Source organism: Chelonoidis abingdonii, chromosome 18 (genome assembly GCF_003597395.2).
Source record: "Chelonoidis abingdonii isolate Lonesome George chromosome 18, CheloAbing_2.0, whole genome shotgun sequence".
NCBI lineage: Eukaryota > Metazoa > Chordata > Testudines > Testudinidae > Chelonoidis > Chelonoidis abingdonii.
The window spans coordinates 14,738,040-14,764,055 of NC_133786.1; the positions used below are offsets into that span (position 1 = coordinate 14,738,040).

The following is a 26,016-nucleotide window of genomic DNA, read 5'->3' on the forward strand; positions in this document are numbered from 1 at the left end:
GGTTAGGCTGGGTGTGACAGTTTGTGGGGTTGTAGGCTGTGTGTGGTGTGTGTGTCTGTGGTTTGTGGGCGTGTAGGGCTGTGTGTGTGCGAGTTTGTGGGGGTGTAGGGCTGATGATGTGTGTTTTGTGTGTGTGCCGAGAGTTTTGGGGCGTAGGGCTGTGTGTGGGGGGTCTTGTGGGGTGTAGGGCTGGTGTGTGTGGGGGTTGTGGTGTTAGGGCTGTGTGTTGTGCGAGGTTTTGCTGGGTGTAGGCTGTGTGTGTGTGTGAGGTTTGTTGGGGTTAGGCTGTGGGGGTTGTGGGGTGTCGGCGTGCTGTGGTGTGGAGTTCTGTGGGGGTGTAGGGCTGTGTGTGCTTGTGTGTGAGGTTTGTGGGTGTCGCTAGGGCTGGTGTTGTGCGGTGGTTGTGGGGGTGTAGGGCTGTGTGTGTGTGTGTGTGGTGTCCTGTAGGTTTATGTTGGGGATGTAGGGCTGTGGTTGTGGGGGTTGTGGGTGTAGGGGTGTGTGTGTGAGGTTGTGGTGTAGGGCTGTGTGTTGGTGTGTTGTGTGTGTGAGGTGTTGTGTGGTGTAGTGCTGTGTGTGTGTGTGGAGGTTTGTGGTGTTGTCAGGGCTGATGTTGTGTGAGTGTGTGTGACGGGTTGTGGGGATGTAGGCTGGGTGTTGTGGTTGTGTCGTGTGTTAGGTTGGGGTTATAGGCTGGGTTGTGTGGGGGTTGTGGTGCTAGGGCTGGTGTGTGTGTGAGGTTTGGTTGGGTGTAGGCTGGTGTGTGTGTGCTTGTGTGGTGTGTGAGGTTTGTGGGTGATGGGCTGTTGGTGTGTGTTGTGTGAGTTTGTGGGTTGTAGGGCTGTGTGATGTTGTGTGTGTGTGTGAGGTTTGGGTGTTTGTAGGGCTGTGTGGTGATGTGTGTGTGTTGTGTGTGTGAGGTTTGTCGGTGTAGGCTGTCTGTTGTGTTGTGTGCTTGTGTGTTGGAGGTTTGTGGGGTGTGGCTGTTCTGTGTGTCGTGTGTGTGAGTTGTGGGGTGTAGGGCTGTCTGTGTGTGTGTGTGTAGAGCGTTTGTGGAGGTGTAGGCTGTCTATGTGTGTGTGTCGAGAGAGAGGTTGTGGGTTTGTAGGGCTTTCTGTGTGTGTGTGTCATTGCGAACCCCGCCTCCCCAGAGCCCCAGCCCAGGCGCACTCCGGGGCTAGGGCTCGCTCAGTGCCCAGCTGCCCCCTGGCGGCGGGAGCGGGTAACTCCACCGCTGACTAGGCAGGGCTCGCCGCGGGGGGGCTCAGCTTCTGTGCGAAGTGCAGACCCTCCCCGCCCCGACGCCCGCGCGCGGAACCGTTAGCGGCCGCTTCCGGCGCGAGCCTTCTTCCCCCCCTCCCGTCCTCAGGCCCGGGCGCGTGCAGCTTGCGGGGGAGGGGGCAGCGTGGTGGGAAGTGTGTGCAAGCGGGGGGGGGCAGTGATAGGTGTTAACAGGGGGTCACTACGGCCTGAGTGGTTATTGCATACCAAGCCCCACTGGAGGTAGAGCTGTGGGGGTGCACTTTGTGGTGTCTGGGGGGTCACGGGGGGCCGCATGCCAAGACCTCCAGGAAGTGGAGCTGCGGGGGTGTAGTGGGGTAGAAAGGGTATGTGTGTGATGGGGGTGCAGCCAGGTGTGTGTGGGGATTATTAGGATCTGGGTGGGCACTGCTTTCCCTAAAGAGGGGTAATCCCCTCCGAGATGGGGCATTGAGTGGCGTTTTGACCCATCACAAACCCAGTTCACACCTATAGGCTGCACAGTCAAGGTAGAGGCTTGCTAGAAATGGAGTGAATAATAACAGTCGTTTGCCCCTTCCCAGCGCCTTTGTCCAAAGACCTCACAAAGCTTTGCTGGCACTAACTTGTTCAGTCTCACGGGTCCCTGTGCACTGGGTGGGTGAGTGCCATTCCCATTCAACATATAGAGAGGGGCCCCACAGTGGGTGAAGCTGAAGTTAGAACCAAGGAGTCCTGTCTGTCTGTTTCCCACAGCGGTAACCACCTGACCGCTCTTCCAGAGCCAGGAAGAGAGCCCGGGAGTCCCAACTCTTGGCCCTGGCTCTCCCCACAAGACCAGGCTGCCTTCCCTGCAGCCCAGAGAGTTCTGCTTTGAGTGCTGGCCGAAAGGATCATGATTTAAATAGTAATGTTTTTCACTGGTAGTTGCTGGTTCTGGTACAAATAGCTCCATAGCCAGTATGGTGTCCATCTCAGTGTGGTTCACGACATCTGAGCTTGAGTATGGAATTGTACTCATGCTGTCTGAATTACTGTGTGTAGATTGGCAGGTTGTGGCAGACAATCATTGTGACATATTGTTTCTTCAGTTCCTACTTTATCCAGTTGTGTTTCTCTTGCCACCCTTTACTTGGGGCTTTAGTTTCACCTTCATAAAGTGAGAATCTATGGAGATCACATTATGCTGAAAATTCATGTTACAGTCTTTTATTTTTACTCATCAAATGTGACATTACATTTTTTTGTCAGGTAACAATGACAAGTAACACAGTAAAAGTTGATGAAAATAGAAGTAAGCGTAGAAAGGAGATGGAGGTGAGTGGTTTTCTCTGACTTTGGTAGGGGAGAGGAATGGACAGGAGAACCCTTCCAGGGATGAGGGGAGCTCAGTTAAAATGCCCATTCAGTCTGTGCTCTCTTCACTGAGACTGCCATGGATAACTGTCCAATAGGAACAGGGTTCAGACCGCCATCTCACTCCATGTAAACTACAGAAGAGTTGTACGGTTTTCCTGAGTGCATTAGGAGATCACAGAATAAAGCTTTTGCTTTTCACGACAAACAAAATTTGACTTACTTACAGCTGCACTTCTCTGTAGGGCTTATCCTGATAGAAAGCAAAACTTCAGGTTGCATAGAATCAGGTTGTCTGTTGAACCACTCAAATATCTCAACTCAGTATTGAAAACAGATTTTAATTTCATCCATCCCCATGAATCAGCTTGCTTTCTAGCAGGTGGGAATTTGAAATTTCATTGTTACCTCTTATTCTGATTGGAATAATAGTGCCAGGAGTTCAAGTGCCATCTTGAACATGGTAAACTTTATTATCTTTCTGAGCTTCTGATAATGCTCGTTGTTTTTTTTAAGTACTCAAGTACTCAGGGAAGACAGGACCAGTCTGTATAGTTAGGTCTCTTGTGTTTTTTCATTTTATTGTGTGTTAATGTAGCATTTTGCAGCACAGCCACCGGCCGGGCCTATCCAAAACTCAAAACTGTTGGCATTGTGGGAAAATCTGTGCAGCTATCTCATACTGCCTCATCTGTTGGTGCTCAGAGCAGAGGATTGTTGCTTTTTCATTTGGTACAGTGCACTTTAGAGTGTCCTTTGGCAAGATACCAGGGAGGCAAAACTGACTAGCTGGTTTATGAGGTCTTGTCTATACAGCAGAACCAGATTATAACTTGATAATCACATTACCTGTTCAGATTTAGGATGGAGGCATAGTACGCTCACATGGTTAAGAATACAAGCTGCATATGAAGTCAGCAATACTATAACCTTAATTTTAAATAAAATCCAAAATGCAGGTCCAAACTGCAAAGTTTCAAATTTCTAAGAACCTGTACTACCATGCATTTTTTCCCATGTGTTTTGTTACTAGAATGAAGCTTCAGAAAGTCCTCAGTTGTCCTCCCTGGAAAGACCAGACTTGGCTCTTTCTGAAAGCTCACAGTCACTTTACAAACCTGAAGCACTGGAAAAGGTTTTAAATGGTGATGTATTAAAAATATTCAGATTTACTCAAACATATAAATGTTGACATGACTCACTCAATTCAAGCCTTTGAAATAAAATAAATATTTGTATTAACAGATATGAACAAGGAAATTAATAACCTGTTGTCAAAATATGCCCATGTTTTAAGGCAAGTCAGCTTTAAACTCTTTGTACAATTTTTATATACTTAAAATAACCTGAGATAATTCTTGTTTCTTAAAATACTTTTAGTCTAACTACCTGCCAACCTTGAGATGTGGATAGGATGCAATGTGGTTTGATGGGTTAATGCTTTCCGCTGTATTGGGTGTAATTCTCCCCTTGATGCAAACTCATAGTTCTGACTAGTGTTAGAGTATTGCCAGATTGATCACAAAACTTTATTTTTAACTTCAGAACAAAATACAAAATCCATCTTTTTGCCCTAGCCTTCCTACATGCTGACACTGGAATATAAATACACTCAGTTCTTTTTATTGAAAAAACAAGATAAAAAACCTGCCAGGACAGGAAGACAGAAATATTGTTAATGGTTTATTTTTTAACTGATGTAAGGCATTTGGATATTACAACGATGAGTGCTAATATAAATACCTAGATGATTGGTAGATAAAGGTGGGATATGATGTGGTGAAGTGTCTGCAGTGTCAAGAAACTGCAGAAGGAAAAAATTAACCCTAAATTCTGAAATAACAAACTTCTCTATTTAGTCTGTGAAACTGAAGAGTTAATTTAGTCATATATTCCACTGACTGATAGACAACTGATTTATAAATAGAGCATTAAAGCAATTCCAAATATCAGTAGTAGTTGAGAATGTTAATATTTTCAAGTATTTAGTTTAACATTAGGTTTTTTTCCAATTAAGTGAGAGAGCGGCAACGGATGCTTCTTACGTACAAGAGCTTGATGGAATCTTGAAAGAAGCGAGGATCATAGAAAATCACTTGAAGCAGAAAAGAGAGAGTCTGAGACACAGATTCACAGTCATTGCAAACACCTTGCAAAGCTAAAATTGATTTTGTCTGGCAAATAAGCTGAAATGTAGGGCACACAGTGTTGGTCATGTATGGTGTTGTATACTAGAACATACGCTGTAAGGGAAGATGCAGGGTTTCATACGTATTTAGTTTTCTGTATGTACCTTTAACAATTCAAGCAATTTTTAACACTTTTGGAAGCAGCATACTTTATTAAAACATAGCAAAAGAAATCAAAACAAAGAGAACAGACAGTAATTAGTGCAGTGGTAATTAGTGATACAAAACACTGATCTCCATGATAAAACCCGTGCCTTTTAAGTGGTTTTAAAAATCAAGTCATAAGTTTGTCATCTTTACTGACTTGCTTATGCTGAGCCGAGTTCCCTTCCCTTGAGCATGTTGAAGAGATGAGAAAAACAAACTAAAGGGAGCCTGGAGATCCTAGGGCTTGGAGCAATCACAGGAGAACAGAAGCGGGGGATTTTATCAAACATTGTCATGATTAAATTTCCCCCCCCCAGAACTTATGTGACATCCCTTATCAAACTTGGCTAACAGTATAAATGAAAATAGCCTTTAAATTGTTTTTCCACTTACTGATTTTCTGTTATTGTTTGTTTCTATACTGCGGATTTGATTCTACAAACAATTCTTACTACAATAAATATTTCTCTTTTTGGTCTCAAAACATAGAGGAAGGAAGCTTTGGAATGAGGGAGCTATCAAGGATCTTATTCCGTGAAGAGTGTAAAAATAGCTTTTGGCAAGATTTATTTGAAAATACATTTTAGCTCTTCTGTTGATTTTAAACGAATCATAGGTAACATTAACAGTAGTTTGGGTCACATTGCCAAATTCCCAGGCAATATGTTGAAAATTAACCCCATACTACGTCAGTATTGTGTGGCGTATATACAATTTACTTAATACTTAAGTAGTATTTGAACAATTTTTCTTCACTGTCTATTGACTGAGTTCAAACGATGATTCGTAAAATGTACAGGATATCATTTGTGCAGTTTGCCAGACTAATGTAATAAAGAGAACTACTAGAAAGTCCTGTAGGATGATGCCTAAATATCTTTGAAAATCTGAACCTTAGTCTACTTCTTACTTTGCACCCGTTTTATAAGAATATTACTTTAGCTTAACAATTTTACCTATTCTCTTTTAAAATAAATTATTATATTGCTGTTAAGGGGTACTGTAAAAGGTTAACTTGGGAGAATGGGAGAGGTATGTATAAGACAACTAAAGTCTGTAGAATGTCATGGTAGCTGCAGTCATAACCTTCATAAACTTAAATTTACAGATGGCATCACCGTTAACATGTTAATATTTAATGGGCACTACTATGGATTGTATGTTTGTCTTGCCAGACCTTCCACCTTAACTTAGACAAAATCAAAATGTGAAGACAGTGGAAGATATTGTCAACCTTAATTTAGAAATAATACCAACTAATATAATATTTTTGTTTACTACTCTAAAATGTTTATCTTAGACTAAGAATTTGACTTTAAAAAAAAACAGAAAGAAGGAAAACTTGAAAAATTGTGGTTATTTATAGTTTCACAAAACTCCATCCAAAATGTTTACTTTATAAAATATAATGATGATAAAAAGGATAGGTCAGCACTCTTGTTTCTCAATGTTTTTTGTTTTGCTGCTTGAGGCAGCAGAAAAGCTGGAGCTGACTCTGATTGGTGCCAAGCATCCACAGCTTCCACTAAAGTCAAAGGGAGTTCATTGTAGGTGCTTACATCTGTGGCAATCCGGCCACTTATTTAGGCACCTAACTATGGATTTAGGTGTCTAATTTCAGGCATGGAAGTTTGAAAGTTTTTTGGTCATAACATCTATAGTATCAATAAAGATTAGAGCTCACAAAAGACCCACTGGATCGTATAGTTAAATTCTTTGCCAGTAAAATTATTTTTTACAGAACACTGTCCAGTACTATTACTTCTGTAGTGCTTTGCAAAATTCTAAAATCTATTTAATAAGACTATAATTTATAGATATAAGTGCATGTCTTTTAAGTTTGATTGCACAGTCAGGCATTAAGGTGCAATTAAATGCAAGGTGTTCATCTCTGAAGAACCATCCTTGTTTTTGTGTAGTCATGTCTTATTCTTTTTGCATCTGAATTGCTTCATGTAAAATATTCATAACTTATGTCACCCAAGGTATAAGCATCTGCAGAAGATGTTACATATGTTGGAACTCCGTTCTAGTGAGTGTGCTTTACAGTCCAAAGACACATTGAAAGTAGTCATTTGTCATGTCCATAGTACCTGAACTTAGACAGTAAACTATACACTGCATAGTTAAATGGATTGTCAAAAATAAAAAAAATTCTTATGACATGTTTTGTTTTTTTAATGGGCAGACATGAAGTTGTCTGACTTTGAAATAGTTACTTATATGCATTTCTAAAGTGCTTATCATCATATTATCTGGGTAGCAAATACATGGAATTAAAGATAGATTAAATTTCTCCAAAGAAGAACAAAACATCCATCGCTTCCCTGTATGTATTTAGGCAACTGCTAAAGGAATGTTATCAACTTGGTTATTTAAAAAAAAATCAACTAATTATATAAAGTTTTAGCTTCTGTATAGAACATCCTTTAAAATAGTATGTCCAGAATCTTTAGAACATTTCCTTAGAGAAAAAGGTTTCTCCTTCCCTGTTGATTTTATAGAATTCTTTTCATCAATGTAGAAACTGACCGACTGGCTGACTTCATGTTTCAGTTTCTCCCAGTTGAAAAAAGAATCTGCAGGGACCATCTTACTGGCTAAAAGTATCAGTGTGCTCTTTCTGTGTGGCTGTTGGCTCCCTGTTAGTGTTCTGCATGGCTTCTATGTAGATAGTAGTGTTCATAGCACAGTAGTTTCCTTGCTGATTATTTTAGTTCCTTTCTCTGATATACCAGAGTATCATTTTGCTGTTTTTATTATTTTGTCCACACTGTTGGTGATATTTCTTTACTAATCGCCTCTCTCAAATATCTCAAGATTTACTGGGGAAATAAACAAACAAAACTGTCTTTATCACCTACAATGAATCTAGAAGCTGCTCCACATTGTCACTGAGGAATGAATTACCTATGAACTCCAACTGGCACCTTTCCCATCACAATCCGCTTTCCAGTTTTACTGAGGGATGTTTGAACTGAAAATTAATTGGCTTTAAAGCTGCCAGATCTGATCAGCAAAGCTCAACTGGCAATTACTTTTCCTTTAAGCTTCTCCCCTGCTGTTTAAACTGTACTGCCTTAGTAAGATTAAAAAAAAAATGTAAAATCTCAGATCAATAACAGAATATAAATCTACTTTTAAAAATAGCAAATAGTCCTAGGGTGAAATATTAGCCGTGCTGAAGTAAATGAGAGTTTTGCAGTTGACTGCAATAGAGGCCCAGATTTTATCTCTGCTCTTTAAAACTTTCTTTTTGGTAGTGGGTGTGGAGAGGCAGAAGGGAAGGGGTGCAGTTACATCCTCTTCTTCTTCTGTGGCATCTCCATTACAGGAGGTTCGCAACTGTAGAACCCATTCTGTAGAGTCCTCTGGTAATTTTTTTGTGGACGAATAGTCCTTTTGATCTACCTAGGATACCACATCATCCATCCAAATCTCTTTTTCTGCTTCATACTCTTCTGTTATTAACTTTCCCTTCCAGTGCCCATGAACATGCATCATCTGCTGAACTTCTTAAAAATTGCCCTGTAAATCAAATCTTTCTTTTCATAAGTTCTTTAAATAATGTTTGCTGCGTTCCAATGATCTGCAATACTTTTTCATTGATTATGTGGTCTATCCATGATATTTTCAGAATTACTCCATAAGATCATAATTCTAAGGCTATAGTTTCTTTATTACTAATCGTTGGAATGTCCATGTTTCACAGCCATAATTTAATATGGGCCAAATGTAAGTTTTAAGAGTTAGAATTTAGTCTCCAAATTTATGTCCCTTCTGATTAGATGTTTATTCTTCCAGAATGTCTTGCTCTTGCTGTTCTGGTGCTGACTTCAATATCCACTCTTCCATCTTCTGTAACGATGCTTACTAAGCAGTGATAATTTCTCACTTGCTGTACTGCTGTGGTGTTCACTGCAATCTTGCATGTTTTCCCAGAATCCTTCCTTTAACTACCTGATTTTGTGTTCATGGTTCTGTTTTCCCAGCAATAGGCATGTAAGGTATTGGCTTGTCTCAGCCCACGACAGATCCACTGGCACACCCAGCATCTCTTTTCAGGCAGTTTTATTTTCCAAACATAAGCAAAAACAACAAAAGAGTTACTCGGCCCATCATGGGCTACAAGCTGCCAGGGAATTTTCGCCTTTGCCTTTCTCAGTCCTTTCTTGTGCAATAGGAGGTGAAGCAGGAAGGCCCGAGAAAGGCAAAGGGGGAAATTCCCAGGTAGCTGTAGCTCCAGGGTGGGCTGGGGAACTGTTTTGTTGTTTTGGGATATGTCTACATTGCACTTTAATATTTGTGGCAATGAGTTTCAGAAGCTGGATCCATAGACTCAGGCTTGTGGAGCTTGTGCTGTGGAACTAAAAATTAAGCTATGTAGATGTTTGGGCTTTGGTGGAGTATGGGCTTTGTAGCCCAGAGATGGCGGTGGGCTCCTGAACCTGAATGTGTGTGTCATGTAAACTTTGTACACAGTAGGTTTTAGGGCTGCCGCTTAGCAAGTCAAACTCCTGTACCAGATATGGATTGGCTACAGAGCTTCCTTCTCAGAGAGAGACACTGGATGTGTTGGGTATAAGATCCTTTAATGTACTGCTAGGTATGGCTGAGGATAGCCTAAATAAGGGAAGTTTCATACAGCACCATGTAGTGGCTGAATAGTATAATAAAGTCTAGCATGCCATTACAGTCTACATACCTGTTTTTGGAATCAGCTTGACCGAGACTGTAGTAGACCCAGGTTCTGAGACTCACTGCTGCAGGTTTTAAAACACAATGTAGACGTACCGTGGGGTTTGAAAAATAAAACTGCTTGAAAAGAGACTCTGAGTCTGGTAATGGGTCCTTTGTGGGTTGGGGACAAGCCAGCACTTACAAGGTGTGATAACACAATCTCTTAAAGTAGTGCAGGGAACTGCACCATATGTTTTGAAAGATTCATTACTATTCTTACATGTTGGGTTTGCATAATTACAAATGGAAACTATATTTAGATCTGAATTTATGTGCATATGTGGATTATGGCAATATATGTTCACTCTCTAGGCTGGGGCAAAACACTTTTTGGCCATTTATTACATAAAAACATAAGAACGGCCGTCCTGGGTCAGAAAAAAAGGTCCATCTAGCCCAGTATCCTGTCTTCCAACAGTGGCCAATGCCAGGTGCTTCAGAGGGAATAAACAGAACAGGTAATCATCAAGTGTTCCATCCCTGTTGCCTAATCACAGCTTCTGGCATCCAGGACGCTATATCCTTATCGAGACAAGCAACTACAGGGGAATCTAGGTGGAAGGAAGGGAGTATTAGAGATGCAAATATAGTGAGGCAGATATATAACCCCACAGTTTTCACTCACTTTTTCAACTGTGTCACAACCTTTAGCTTCAAAAAGGCTAGGAGAAGTTAGTATCCAAGTGTACATACATTCAGAACTAGCAATGTATGTAATGGGATAATTCTCACTTAACTGTGTAATGAAGATGCAGCACAATTTTAAAACCACTTAATCTACCGTATATCATATTTACAGAGTATATGATAATGCAGTGTAGAAGTTTTACTGTGACAAGAATTTGGGATGACAGTGGCAACTGCAAGTGAATTGTGCATCTCATTCCAAATATGCTCAGAAAAGTTTTTCATACTTCAACATCATATATTCTGTATAGGCACATACTTCACAAGAAGAAAAAATATTTCAGAACAAAAATGTTGAAAGTATCTCTTGTATCCCTCCACCGGTGCCTTCAGTATTATGAATCTACCCAGTTAGCACTCTGAGAGAGAAGAAAACAAAAACATAACATCTCTAAAAATTACCTAAAGTAGCTTTTCTACATGAGAAGGTTCTACAGCTTTAATCTTGGAAACTTCTGGGGTTAGAAGCATTGCATAGTGGGGAGTCTCTTCATAGTGGTGTGAACTCCTGATTTTAGGTTTGAAGGGCCAGGAAGTGTGAGAACGTAAACCTGTCACTAGTGCAGGACTGAATATTCCTATCCTGGGCCTTAGGCTGTTGTAAATTTTTTGAGGAAAGAACACCTTCCTATGGCTGGATGACATCTTTTTTTAATTATGTCATTTGAAGATAGGAAGAGAACCTGTGGGAGATGGATTTGTGGGCATAGTGTAGATCAGGGGGCCAAGGTTTTATGAGAAATTGCATATCACTGTTGCCACCACACAGTGTGTATGTAATCTGTATCAGATGCCATGGCAAACTGGTTGAGATGCAATTTTAAAAGAACTACACCTCCTGCTCTATCATCTAACTTTCAGTGCACATCATCACAAGTTGCTTATTTTAACTGTACCTTTATGTAGGCACATATATGAATGCAACAAGTATTTATCTCAATAATTCACCATTACTAGATTTATTTCCCCTATTTTAATACACACTTTTTTTAAATTGACATTTTAAAAATATATTGCATATAATAGAAATATTTATGGAGAGGAAAAATTAATTATAAATCAGACATGCACTATTATCAGAGTATCACAACTGTGACATTTCACATTTCTTTTTCTGAAGCAACTTCAAGAGTGACTTTACAATTTGTTATAGTTCACTGTCTGCCTATTGTTTAAAAACAATTTAAACCCTTATGCTAGCTCCAGTTCTCTGAACTGCTGCTGTGACCACAGTAGTGCTTTCTAAATGGCCAAGATCTTTAGACAAAATACAATGGGGACATCTTGTCTCCTCTCCAAGGCAAGAGTTACTGTTGTGGTGGTTGAGTCCATTGAAAGCTGCTCAGTAGTGTCAATGCTGAGGGATAATTTGAATGTGCCATTAAAGCACACTGCAATCTCCTTCATTGTTGAATGCAGATCTTTACACGTCTGGTGAATGAGAGCTGAATGGTCTCTAATTAATTAAAAAATATTTTGCACTTTTAAAGAGAGGAATGAGCTCTTTATCTGGCAAGCCATTGGTTTCAGTTAACTGTTAAAATGATACTTTGATCTTTCTAGATTTTCTCTGTAAAATAAACTGGAACATAACACATTATTGGTTGACATCAGGTTTTCAAACAAATATATCAATCATATTGTGGGGCAAAGTGATCACTGCTGTCCAGTACAATATAGTGTGTGGAGAAAGGCCCACCTTCTTCTAAAATAGAATATAGGTTACTATCAGTGGCAGGATATCAGATTTGACTGACTATTGGTCTAATGTGATATGGCAAATGGTATGTTCTAAAATTCTGAGATGCTTTAGAGTCTAGGTAAAAAAGGTCACCCAGCTCCTAAAATGACTGGTGAGACTAAGTGGAAAGGATTTTTGAAAGAAAAAGATACCATCCTTTATCAAGGTTGCTTGGAGCCCTGAGTACCTGGGCACATACATTGTTTCTTCCCTCCTTATGTGCATTCCCACATCCCTCAGCACCATTCGCAATAAAGTTTCATGACATCAGTACTACTGTGACCTAACTTATGCACCTGATAACTCCATGCTTCAATTTGTTAATATAAAATAGGAATAGTGCCATATGTGAATGTTTTGAGGTCTGTCTCATGCTTGGAAAGTATTTTGCAGAAACAGTTTAAAAAACACTAAGTGCTAATAATTCTTTATCAGGATCTGAACAGAACAGTATCTGCTGGGAGCCCCTGACATTCAGTAGCATGCTTCCGACGAAGTGGGTATTCACCCACGAAAGCTCATGCTCCAAAACATCTGTTAGTCTATAAGGTGCCACAAGACTTATAGAAAGAAATCTTCTAAAAACGTTAAAATGTATTACTGGCACGCGAAACCTTAAATTAGAGTGAATAAATGAAGACTCGACACACCGCTTTTGAAAAGCTGCTGACTCCTGCTATACATCATTCATATACTCACCTAGCCCAATCTGCATAAGGACATAAGCACCACTGAGCTGCCTAGAGCAACTGATAGCTCCAGAGCAGCAGCTTTTGCCTTAGGATTTATTTCTAAGGGAGACTGGTTCTTAGAATAAAGTTGCCCCCTCATGAACAGCTAGAGCACTGCATGTGCACTTAACCACAATGCGGGTTTAGCTAGCTGCTGCACTGCAGGCTCATCCCTACCATTGCACAGACAGACACTCAAGGCTTTTATTCTGAAGTGATGGCCTCAGCCAGTCCTACTCAACACATCCATCAGTGCTAGCTGCACAATACCACTTGAGCACTGTACCTTTCCCAGGTCCCCTTGGATCTGAGGCTTTCTCCACAGCTGAGGATCTTCCAGATGTTTTCCCAAATCCTTCTGTTTGCCATCAATCTCCTGCCTGCAAATGTGGGACATTTCCTCTGCTGTTTGATAAAATCCATCCCAGGTAAGAATCCCCTTCTCTCTCTCCTGCAAAGGGGCTGACAGATCTCCTGCTCTTAGAACTGCTGCTGGAGACAGGTCAGTAGAGGAATTTTATTTCTAATAGAAATTAGGAATTACATGATTCAAGGAGTTTGCTAGACAGCATGGAGATCCCTAGTTATTTTGCAAGCCAATAAACAGGAGGGGCAAATGCATTGCACAGATTATATCAGATTATAAATGGAAAATGCAGGTTTAGAGCTGGGGAAACCATCAGTAAACAGCAGCGTCTCTGCAGGGAGTCTCTTGTATGAGGGAAATATCAGTGGGTTGTGACAGGGATATGGCTGCTGGGGGCAGGAGTCCCCACTGAAGTTTTGATCACCCACCGTTGGAACACCCACCACAGGAGGCAGGAAAAAGCCACCATATGGAGTTCAGTGCAGTAGCTCCAAGGGACTCAGCAATGTATGCTACCACGACACAATATGAAATCTGCTGCTGCTTGCTTACCAGAGACATCTGTCATAACCCATTGAGATCTGGAAGTGAGCTATAAAAGAAAGGAATTAACCAGTTTCCCTGCTGAATTTTCTTTGGTAGAAAATTTTTGAATATTTTTCCAAGCCTGTCTTGTGATGATATCCAGTGTGTATCTCAGAATACATATTTAGGAGCAGCCGCAGAGTCTAACTCTTTAATCATATCTGTTGCTAAATTAGTGAGGAATGACAAGAAATCCAATATCAGTCAGTTCTTTATCAGAACAGAGATGGAAAATATAAAGACGGAATTATCAACACAAAATGTCTGAGGACTGTTAGCTCCGGGGGTCAGTGCTATATGTAACAACCTCTGGCCCCACCATTTCAGATCTGGTAAAGTAAAGTGTTTTCCATTGAAAGATCCAGTACTGCATGTGTCTATCACTTTCTTGTGTTATATTTTGATAGAAGAGCTATATCTCTCCAAACAAATCTATCAAGACCATGTGTATGTGAAACTTCTACAGTTCTAACTTACAAAGGCCGTGATACATTTGAAGGTGGATTCTTGAATCACTCTATAATTTAGAGTGGGGATCTCTTGGTTAGTCCATTCCTCAGCATCTCCCCCTACCTGCTTTCATTATACTTAAGTCATCCTTAAAGGTGAGCTCTACAGGAGGCACATGGGACTGTGCCCTGTTTTGATTCTTTGAGTTGAGCAAAAAAGGCCTGAGGTTCCCCTCCTACCCCCCATCCCCTTTGTACCTAATTGGCTATACTAGGTCTTCCTAGTCTTGTTTTTGCTGGTAGTCTGGTTGGAGACCCCATGGAGGTAGAATGAGATTTCTCAACCCTTAGCTGAATACTGAATCTGTAACAAGGTATTTTCTTCCTGCTGTTTGTTCAGGCATTTGAGTGAAACAAAGCCCCTAAACAGTCTGAATAACAATCCCTTCCTCACTCTAGCTGGTATCACTTCTCTGGAGTCAGCCATAATCCTGCTAGCTCTCCAGTAATCCATAGAGTTTTCCATGAAAAGCAGGATTTTGAGGGATTTCTGATTAAAACAAATGTTTAACAAAGAATACATCAGGCTTTGTTCATCTCCTTAAGAAGCAGAGTACAAAGGCCACTTGTTTTCCTTTTGTATGTTGCCTTTTTCTAGTGGTATCTGGGTCTCCATCTTAAAATTATATCACTTTATCTTAGTTTTGCCACCTGCTTGCCTTACTGTTAACTGTTCTAAGGCTATAAATGTAACTATGCTCTCAGCTTAAGCTTCTGTGGACAAACCCAGCTCTTCTCTGAGCCAAACACTGCTTAAAAGAATACGATGTGACTTGTCCTTGAATTCTGCCCAAATCTGATTTGTGTGAGTTGGGGGGAGGAGCATTTTGGGGGAGGTTAGGTGATGAGAGATGCGCTAGGGAGCTCACATTTTGGAGATAGGGAAAAATCTACAGAACAAGGAAACCCAGGCAGTCTACTCAGTTCCTCTTCTGGATCCTAGACCATAACGACGCTGCAGAAATATCTATTTAGTGGAACTGCTGCCTCTTTGTTTAAAATTTTGAAATGAAAATGTTTTACAGCTAGACTATCTAAACCAACTCCTCTCTAAATGCCTCTATCAGTCGGTATAGCCCTCAGATTTCAGCTTGTATGAAAAGACTCCCTCTCTTTCTTTCTAATGGATTTTTATCAGCACTAATGTTGGGATTTGATGAATTACTTACATGGGATTTAATATAATTTAATTGCGGTTTAAGAGGGAGAGGCTGCTGTACGCTGCAGGATAATTACTTTAGCCCTGCAACCTGACTTATTTATCTAGCTGCCCTCTCATATTAGAGTTCTAATCAGGATTTGAGGATTGGTGAGCCAGATAGCCACACTGTAGGAGGGTAAATTGCCACATCTCTTCAGGGCAACATTCAATCTTACCTATCCTTAGAAGCAGATCTGAACAAGCAAGCTTACGAAAGTTCAGCTTCAGCTTGTCAACCAGTTTCTTTTGAATTGTTCTTCCTCTGTTCTCTTGTACTGATTGCTGAATTTGTCTCCAAAGAAGTAGACATACAGCTTTGGAGATTTACAGATCATTTGTGCAGCAATTTAACTTAATCTCAAGGATTAAAGGAGGGAGACTGGAAGATACAGCTGAGGTGGTGAAAGTGACCGGTCTGGTCAATAGGAATTGCTTCATGATAGGAAATGCCGCCTCATACTAGATGGAAATTTAATATTGTCTAGAATTTCTTTAGCCTCAGGCCTTGCTTGAACTAGGAAATAGCTCTGTTTCAGGAAGGGGCTTAGCTGTACCACTGGTGGCCACTGTTTGTCCTTATTACGCTTACAGCTAATCAGTCAGCACAGGTTAATCTAAACGAAATGCTGAACCACATCTGTCTCTCTGTGCTGATGAGGCCTTGCCAGCTGGGCTGCTGAGCCTACAAACTGAAAAAGTGTTGGCTTAAGAGAGTTGTCCTCAGTCTGTGCCAGCCATGAGGCTGCTCCACCTGTTAACTGGGATGTGTGGCCAACATTTGAACCAGGGAATTCCTCTGAAATGCTTCTCCTCAGTCTGTGATGCACATGCTATTCCCTAGGTAAAATTTGCCCATTCATGCTCCAAACGTGGAGCCCAGTCCAATCTCAGCAACTGGTTTATATTGGTCATGTTTTCAGCTCTCTCTGCAAAGCACAGGGTCAGAAATTGAGGTCTAAATCCCCTGGGAGCAAAGATTCCCCCTGTAGTGTAGAAGAATTGGGTAGTATCTCTTTAAATAGTTTGTGAAGTCTCTAGTAGCCCTCACTGTTTCTTATGTTTCAGAAGCCACCGGATCCCTGTGTGTATGGAGCGAGGCCTAGCATATTCAATCTACATAGTAAGCACCCCCAACTGTGCTCATATAGTTCCTTCATATTACATTTGTTGGGTAAAGAGCAAAAGACACAACACCGCTTTACAGGATAAATAGGTGGCTCAGTTAGCCAGGGGTGTGCCCAACCTCCAAGCCTCCTGCAGCCCACCTGGGCTCTCCTGCCAGCGTCCCTTCTGTTGCTCTCCTGACTTCCATTCTCCTGCATCATATCTTTGCTGTTCCTACCTTTCAGGGCTTGGCCCAGCTGTATGTCGAAAGCCCAAGAAAAGCTCTGCATGTCACTTTATGTCTTCAAATAACCACATTTCCTCATCTCTTCCTACGTGCCAAGCTCCTTGTGCTCTGCCCAAGTTCCTGTTCTGCCTGCTCCCTTTGTCTGCCTGCTTGCCCCAGCATGCTGGCTCCAGATTGCCCCTTCACACAGAATAACCTCCTAGTCAATGTGCACTAAGCAACGTCCCTTTCCTCTTTAAGGGTTCCCTTCCCCATACCTCTTTCTACTGCGTGTAACTGTAAGCTCTGGGGACAGGCACTGTCCCTTCCTGAATGTCAGGAAATCATCCAGGACATTGTGGGGGTTACCATAGACTAAAAATAATAATACCATGAACCACCTCAGCCCACTCTATCGCGGTCTATATCAGGAAGAATTACCCATTGCTGACAATGGGTGCCAGCACTGGGCTCAGGTGCAGTCTAACAGCAAAGGTACAGCAGTCTAAACTTTTCAGCATGATTCTGGAAACCCTTGGTTAACACCTACTTGGTTTAAGTTTTAACCACAGGTGTCTGAAACAAAACTTGTGCTGGATTGAGGAATGTGGGAGCTGCAAACTATCACTTCAAGTTGGGGCTCAAGGTTTCTGATCCTGCTTGCAGTCAGTGCAATTGGTGTAAATCTAGAAAGAGCCAGTTTAAAGCAAGATAGGGTGAGCTTTGTCTCACTGCTGTAGAGAGTAGTCTGTTTTTTCTCTCTCTCTTTTGCAGTTCTTGTGTGTTATTGTTCTGAATTCTAAGAAATGAAGTAGTGTTATGTTGCAACCTTTCAGGAAGGGTATTGATGTGCTTATCTAATTATGGGTGCTGTGAACATAACAGCACTGATGTCCATAATTTGACTTGGACTCTGCTAGTTGTTAAACTGTGATGCCGAACTTGTGACTGACATCCATTGTTAGCAGTGAGCAATTTTTGAGTGCACACCAGATTCACAGATTTCAAGAACATAAGAATGGCCATACTGGGTCAGATCAATGGTCCATCTAGCCCAATACCCAGTGTTCTAACTGACCAGTGCCAAATGCTTCTGCGTGAATAAACAGAACAGGGAATTTGGAGTGATCCATTCCTTGTGGTCCAGTCCCAGCTTCTGGTAGTTGGAGGTTTAGGGACACCTGGAGCATGCGATTATGTCCCTGACCATCTTGGCTAGAAGCCATTAATGGATGTATCCTCTGTGAACTCAGCCAATTCTGTTTTGAATCCAGTTATACCTTTGACCTTCACTACATCCCATGGCAATGAGTTCCACAGGTTGACTGTATTTTGTGAAGAAGTACTTCCTTTTGTTTGTTTTGAATCTGCTGCCTATTAATTTAATTGGATGACCTCTAGTTCTTGTGTTATATGAATGGGTAAATAACACTTCCATATTCATTTTTTCCATACCATACATGCTTTTTTATGTATGCGTATAGATCTCAATCATATCTCTTTAGTCATCTCTTTTCTAAGACGAACAGTCCCAGTCTTTTTAACCTCTCCTAGTATGGAAACTATTCCATACTCCTAATAATTTTTGTTGCCCTTCTCTGTACTTTTTCCAATTCTAATATACCTTTTTTGAGATGGGATGACAAGAACTGCCCACTGTATTCAAGGTGTGGGCATATATGGATTTATAGTGTGGCATTATGATATTTTCTGTTTTATTATCTATCCCTTTTCTAATGATTCCTAATATCCTGTTAGCTTTGCTTGGCCTCTGCTGCACAGTGAGTGGATGTTTTCAGAGAACTATCCCCAATGATTCCAAGATATTGTTCTTGAGTTGTAACAGCTAATTTAAACGCCATCGTTTTGTGTATATAGTTCTTAGCCAGAGGAAACCATTGTGATCATCCATTCTGACCTCCTGCATAATGCAGGCTGAAGAATTGTACCCAGCCGTTCCTGCATCCAGCAGAATACCTTGTGGTTGAAAGGAAGTGGATCTTTTAGAAAGATGTCTGGTCTTGATTTAAAGACTTCAACTGGAGGACAGTCCATCTCATTCCAGGCATCCGTGTTCAGCTTGTTTTCTGTTGCTGTGCATGGCACTAACTGTTGTCTTTACAGCATAAGATGTTGTAATCAGGGACTCTTTTAAAAATACTTTACCGGAAAGTGATGAGAGAGGAGAGAGAATTTGGGTCTATGGCAAAACCACCTACATGAATAGGTATAAAAACTAAGACTCAGATAGGACAGTGACAGGTATAGTGGAAATACCTTGAAAACAGAATTGTTGCAGCAGGTTTTATTCACTGTTCAGCTTTGATGCTGTAATATGTAGGCGTGGGGCTGGCTGATTCCACCTCAGGGATCAGAAAGGTGTGTGCTAATGCTGTGCAACCAGGCCCCTTATGGAGAGTTGGTCACTCCCACGCCAAGCTTTTGCACTGCTAGGGATACAGAACAGTTCCAGGATTCTGATGCTCCCTTCTGAAGGCCTATGTGGTCTTTGGATAACAAGACTAAAGCCCAGATCCTCAAAGGTACTTAGGAACCTAACTCCCATTAATTTCAGTAGGAGTTAGGGCCTAAATACCTTAGACAATCTGGGTCTAACTCCTTAGTAAGCTCTTCTGGGAGGCAGCAGGATTACCATGCCAATAGTTTTGGCTTTTTTACCTCTGCACAGATCATGGAGATACAGGTGGGGAACTGAGTCCCAGAGAGACTAACAGTATGTCTACATTGCAACTGGGAGCGAACTTTCCAGTCTGGGTAGACAGACTCACGCTAGTGAGGCCTGAGCTAGTGTGCTAAAAATAGCAGCATGGACACAGGCTAGCCACCTGAGCTTGGACCCCAGGGACTGGGCAGGATTGGACTCAGGTTGTTAGCCCAAGCTGTCACCCATGTCACAAGGTCCACACTGCTACCTTTAACACATTAGCTTGAATAGAGCTAGTGTGAATCTGTCTACCTGCTTTCAGCTGCAGCGTAAATACACCCTGTGTGATTTGTCTGAGGTCTCACAGGAATTCTGCTGCAGAGCAGGGAATTGAACTAGAGTCAAGCACACAGGGCAGCATCATAACCACTGGGCCATCCTTCCCCTCTCCAGTCCAGGCACGGAATCAGCATGCTGGGCTTGTAAATGAGATGTCAAAGCCCTTCCTGCCTGGAAATTTATTGACTTTACAGAGCTGGTGTGGGAAAAGGATTTCTCCTGACTTGACCCTACTAATCGTTGCCAACAGTCTCATTGTTCTACACCCATGTTGGGGTCTGCCTTTTTAGTTATGTATTTCTAGGGTACTTATCGTTGTGATATCTCAGCAACAGCACAGTGCAAATCAATGGAGGAATCAGATGCTGCTGCTGTGAGGGTATCACTCTAATTTGCATGAAGGCTTCTGTTTGGATGCAACTGACAACAAAGGCATGGGAATGAGACCAGCATGGACAATGGAACCAGACTGATTTTTATGGTCAAACCCTTGCCCCATAGGGACAGTGAGAATGCTGGAAAATGGGATTTTCTTTTCTTTCTAAAATTCCCTCTCATCTGTTTAATGGCCAAGATGGCCCCACTGTATACATCCTTAAACGGGGCCATAGAGCAGCAAGAGAAGTTAGTGGAGATACTGTGAATGGAAGCATCCTTCCAGAAAAGGCCATTTACCTTTTCAGAACTGATGTGTATGGAGTCACTCTATGTGCTATGCCACCAGCCCCCCTTCCTAAGCGAGCTGGGATCCCTTGGTTCTTAAAAACCTAGCATACTTAGAAGCTTAAAAGCTTTTTGGAGCAGGGTCCATCTCTTTGTTACAAGTGTGTACAGTGCCTGGCACAGTGGAGCCTGATATAGGTGCTCCTGCTATACAAATATTAGATACTAACAGTGCCTTTTGCATGATGATAAGGAGAGCAGCTGAGAGGCAGCACAGCATTGTCACCACAGTGGCTGAATGGTGGAAAGATTGCACTTACTGGGCACTGGGAATGTTGCCTCAAGGCAGATGTGGCTGAGCTAAGGAGAGAGATGCACAGATCTGCGGATTGAGAAATGGGGAAGGGAGTGAGCTCTGAGTGTAGGTGAGAAGGACAGAATCTAGACTATGGATAGAGTTAGGTTTACAATAACATTGTGTCAGTAGCTAGCTTACCAGAATGGAGGGCAAGGAAATAGTTTACAGGGTTATAGGGCTCCTTGCTGTAAATTAAGAGTTGATAAAGTACAAACTAATTGCATTGCCAAAACAGTAATACCTCATACAGCAGTGATATCCCTGGGGCAAGTTCTGCCTTTGGTTACCCACTCAGGGTTAAACAGCTTTCATCACCCAAGTGGAGGGGAAGCTGTCTGGCTCTCAGAGCAGATAAGAAGCAGGAGCCTTAAAAGAGAACAGTGCCACAACAAGGGGAAAGAATGCAGTCTGTAAAATAGAGGAGAAAGCTGCTAAGATGCAATTGACCTTTGTTCTACAGTTATTACAGCACAGGGGACTTTCTGCCTAGCAGGTGATCTGCTGGTGCCACGACTGAGAAGGGGTCTTGCATGACAAATGCATGCCCAGTTTGAGAGAAGCCTGTTTGTTCTAAAGGTGGCTTTTATGGAGGTGACCAATCCCGTATCCCAGTCAGCACCCATACAGAGAGTTTGTTTTATTTTTTACAAACAAAGCTAATCCTTCTTGGTTTCCAACAGCAAGTAGCAGGCATGACTGTTAGGGAACTAAAGTGCTTTTTGCCTAGGGGCTTGGCTACACTTGCAGGTGTGCAGCGCTGGGAGTTACAGCTGTCTTTGTACAGTTGTGTAGGGAAAGCGCTGGGGAGTGTGGCCACACTGACAGCTAGCACTGCTGCAGTGTGGCCACATCTTGCAGCATTTGCAGCGCTGTTGGGAGTGGTGCATTATGGTCAGCTATCCCACAGAGCACCTCATCCCATTTTGGTGCCGTGGGTTGTGGGAAGGGGGCTGAGGGTGCGTGTCATTCTGCTTCCTGTCCCAATGTCCCATGATGCATCGCTTCACATCCCAGCAATCCCTGTTTTTCCATCCACATTTGGCGCCATCTTGACTCTCTCAACGGTTTCTGTGCAGCGCAATTTCTGTAGGAAATGGAGCCCGAACTGCTGAGGAGTATGCTGACAAGTCTCGCCAGCACATCACGTTTGGCAGTTGAGCTATTCCTTAAGATTCAAAGTGATGAGGAGTCCGACGATGATAGTGAATTGCCTGACGCGTACGACACAAAATTGCTTCTGGCATTCACAGAAATGCTCAGCACCATGGAACGCCGCTTTTGGACTCGGGAAACAAGCACTGAGTGGTGGGATCACATTGTCATGGAAGTCTGGGATGACGAGCAGTGGTGCAGAACTTTCGGATGAGAAAAGCCACTTTCATGGGACTGTGTGAGGAGCTCGCCCCCACCCTGTGGCGCAAAGGACACAAGATTGAGAGCTGCCCTGCGGTGGAGAAGCGGGTGGCTATTGCAATCTGGAAGCTGGCAACTCCAGACAGCTACCGATCGGTCGGGAACCAGTTTGGAGTGGGAAAGTCGACCGTTGGAATCGTGTTGATGCAAGTTTGCAGGGCCATTAATCGCATCCTGCTAAGAAGAACCGTGACTCTGGGAACATGCAGGACATTGTGGATGGCTTTGCACAAATGGGTTTCCCTAACTGTGAGGGGCGATAGATGGGATGCATATTCCTATTCTGGCACCACCACACCTAGCATCCAGTACATTAATCGGAAGGGTATTTCTCTATGGTTCTCCAGGCGCTTGTGGATCACCGTGGGTTTCATTGACATTAACACAGGCTGGCCTGGAAAGGTGCATGATGCACGCATCTTTCGGAACAGTGGCCTGTTCAGGAAGCTGCAGGCCAGGACTTTTTTCCCAGACTGGAAGATCACAGTAGGGGACGTTGAAATGCCCATTGTGATCCTTGGAGACCCCCTGCTTACCCATTAATGCCTTGGCTCATGAAACCGTATACAGGGAAGCTTGACAGGAGCAAGGACCGGTTCAACTACAGGCTGAGCCGGTGCTGAATGACTGTGGAGTGTGCTTTTGGCCGTTTAAAAGGGTGCTGGAGATCTCTGTATGGGAAGCTAGACTTGGGGGAAAGCAGCATCCCTGCGGCTTATATCCGCGTGCTGTACCCTCCATAATATTTGTGAAGGGAGGGTGAAACATTCAGTCAGGCATGGACCTCTGAGGTTCAACGCCTGGAGGCTGAATTTGCACAGCCAGAGAGCAGGGCTACTAGAGAGGCCAGCACAGGGCTTCAAAGATTAGAGATGCCTTGAGGGAGGAATTTGAGGCTGAAAACCAACAGTAATGTTTGGTGCCTTGCACGGAGTGAAGTGCAGTGGTTACAATGTTAGTAGGAATCTGTTTTTCCTAAGCTGATTTGCAATGCCTGTTTCTTTCCTGGGCTAAAGGTATCTTTTGACTTTCTGCAATAATAAAGACTGTTTTTCAAAGCCAAGAATTCATTTACTTGAAAAGAAAATAACTTTATTGACAGACTCACACACATTTTGGGAACCTAAAAGGGCAGGGGGGTGTGGTGGGGAACTGTACAGTCACAGGTTTGAATATGTCTGTCTGGAGTGCTGTGCAATGACTGCTGCACTTCAGGATGCCTATATACTGCATGGTGATGGGGGTTGAGTGCAGAGGGTAAGGGTCATAGTTCTCAGGGCTGGTTTGGTGAATGTACAGGTGTTGGAGGCAGCTGATGGTGGTAAGAACCTGGATGCTGGGGAAGGGGGTTTGAGCTGACATTGGGGCACAAGGGAAAGAGCTTTGGCACGGGGTGGGGGCCAGCTCGGTAGTGCTCTGCCTGCATGTCTACGAGCGCCTGGATAGAGTCCACTTGGCGCACCAGGATGCTTATCAGCTGCTTTGTGCTTTTCTTCCTGGCCGCTGCGTTTCTCTGGCGGATCCTGCTTTCCCTTTCCCTCCAGTCCTGCAGTTTTTGATTCTCTCTGGCAGAGTGATCCATAACTGCTTGCAGCAGGTTGTCTTTGCTTTTTCGCGGCTTCTTCCACAGGTTTTGGAGTCTTTCAGCTGTTGATAACACTGGCATCCAAGAAGTCAAGGTTGCTTGTAGAAAGGCAAAAAAACAGGCAACAGTTAACAGAGGCAGCATTGTTTATATCTCAGACAGTTATTCTCACACAGTGAAGGAGTTTACAGTCTTCACAATAGCATAATTTTCCCATGCCAAAGAGAGCGCACATAACCCACAGGAGCCCCGAAATGGTGAGTAAGGGGGACTGATTGCTTCTGGGCTGCACTGCAGGGTTTTGTGCATTGGGAAAGCAAACAGCTGCAGGGGGCACCTACACTGAACACTCTCCCAACATTTTCCACAGGAGTTAATCCTGGAAGATATCTCGCTGCTGCGGGTCACCTGGGAAGAGTGGAAGGGTCTTCTACAGCAATGCAGATTCCGCCCTGGCCCCTATGCAGCTTGCCTGTGTGCAGCAATGGTCCCCCCCCCCTCGCGCACAGTGGCGCGGATGCATTAGCCTGACTGGACAAGGACCACAGTGGCTCTCCCAATAAACTTGTGCAAGCGCATTGCCCACGCTCTGGCAGAAACTTTTGAAGAGATTACGAGGCCGATTACCGCAACGTGATAGACCACATCAATGGGCTATTCCACATCTAGGCATGCATGCATGCAGCCCTGACCCTCCCTCCTCTCCCGAAACATTTCCATCCTGAAAATACAAGCTGCTTACTGGGAACCCGCTCCTCTGCGTTGTCCTTCACCAAGTACCTTCCAGCTGCGACTGGCTACCTTCCTACTGGCTTGAGAAGAGCTCCTGGCTGCACGCCTCCTGGGACTCCAGGGTGTCTCCCCCCCACCCCAGTACCCTCACTCTCGGTTTCCTCCTCCCCCGCTCCTCCTCCTCCCTCCCCTCTGGAAGTGTCCATCTGTGGTCCTTGGATTGGCAGGTGGGGTCACCCCCAAGTATCGTGTCCAGCTCTTTGTAAAAACGGCAGGTCGGTGAGGGCAGCACCAGAGCGGCGGTTTCCCTCGCGGGCTTTGCAATAAGCACTCTGGCAGCTCCTTCACTTTAACCCTGTACTGCACCAGCGTCCCATGGTCATGGCCCCTTTCCAGCATGGCCCTTGATATCTGCCCATAGGTATCATAATTCCTACAGCTGGAGCACAGCTGTGACTGCACAGCTTCCTCCCCCCAAACACTGATGAGGTCCAGCAACTCGCCATTGCTCCATGCTGGGGCTCGTTTGGCGCGTGGAGGCATGGTCACCTGGAAAGATTCACTGATTGCACTCCACACCTGGCTGAGCAAACAGGAAGGGGATTTTTTAAAATTCCCGGGGCATTTAAAGGGCGGGGTCACCTGAGGCCAGGGCAGTAGAGTTCGAACTGATGAGCAGAGTGGCTGAACAGGCATTCTGGGATACCTCCGAATACCTCTGGAGGCCAATAACAGCGCTTTTGGTGGCCACAATGGTGGAGCAGCGCTGCATCACCAGCGCTGCAGTTGTTATTCCCCAGGCAGAGGTGGAGTACATGCAGCGCTGTAGCCAGGGAGATACAGCGCTGGATGTGCCTTGCAAGTGTGGACGGTGAGTAAGTTACAGCACTGTAAAGCCATCACCAGCGCTGCAACTCTCCAATGTAGCCAAGCCCTAGATGTGACTAGGCACGTCCCCGGCAGATACTCAGATGTGCCCTTTTCCCACCCACTGAGTCATGTGCGACATCTGACTTGTTGCATCTGCGAGAAGCTGCACGTATCCCCTAGGGCATGAACATTGTGATCTTGCTCTCCTGCTCTTTGTGCCTTTACAGTGTGTGTTCAGAACCACCCTGGGGCCATGGAAGCCAATTAACTAAGTAACGAGCTGTACAAAAATGTTCCTCTGTGGCCAGTCTCCTCTGTGTTTCTAATGTACCCATTACCAAGGTATCCAGGTGAACAGAGAAACACATTTTATAATGGAGCCTCAACAGCTTGATAGAGGTACTGCCCTGTACCGATGCATCATCTCCCATCACTCCTTGGAAAATCCCAGGACTGAGCATGTAGTCTCCATGCTGCTCCCAGGCTGGCTGAGCCTGGGTCTGGTCTGTAGTAGTGCTAAGGTGGCTCCTCTGTATTGCTTTCCTTACCTGCATTGTTCCCAGCCCATC

General features: G+C 43.6%; 1 protein-coding gene and 1 long non-coding RNA gene across 6 annotated transcripts in view; both read left to right on the forward strand.

Annotated features, from left to right (window-relative positions):
• LOC116824038 (uncharacterized) overlaps window positions 1-26,016 on the forward strand; it is a 141,671-nt gene that overhangs the window by 75,375 nt on the left and 40,280 nt on the right. The gene's annotated exons all lie outside the window — the stretch shown is intronic.
• BCO2 (beta-carotene oxygenase 2) overlaps window positions 1-26,016 on the forward strand; it is an 86,682-nt gene that overhangs the window by 36,986 nt on the left and 23,680 nt on the right. Inside the window, exons 1-3 of one of the 5 annotated variants that reach the window (XM_075073601.1) lie at window positions 1,398-1,415; window positions 2,491-2,556; window positions 3,629-3,740. The exons of 2 other annotated variants lie outside the window; for them this stretch is intronic. In XM_075073601.1, the coding sequence (XP_074929702.1) occupies window positions 2,497-2,556; window positions 3,629-3,740 (172 nt within the window). In that variant the 5' untranslated portion in view covers window positions 1,398-1,415; window positions 2,491-2,496. Of the gene's footprint in view, window positions 1-1,397; window positions 1,416-1,795; window positions 2,557-3,628; window positions 3,741-12,991; window positions 13,259-26,016 lie in introns of those variants that run through there. 2 more of the 5 variants (XM_032779054.2, XM_032779056.2) reach the window with 2 other exon arrangements.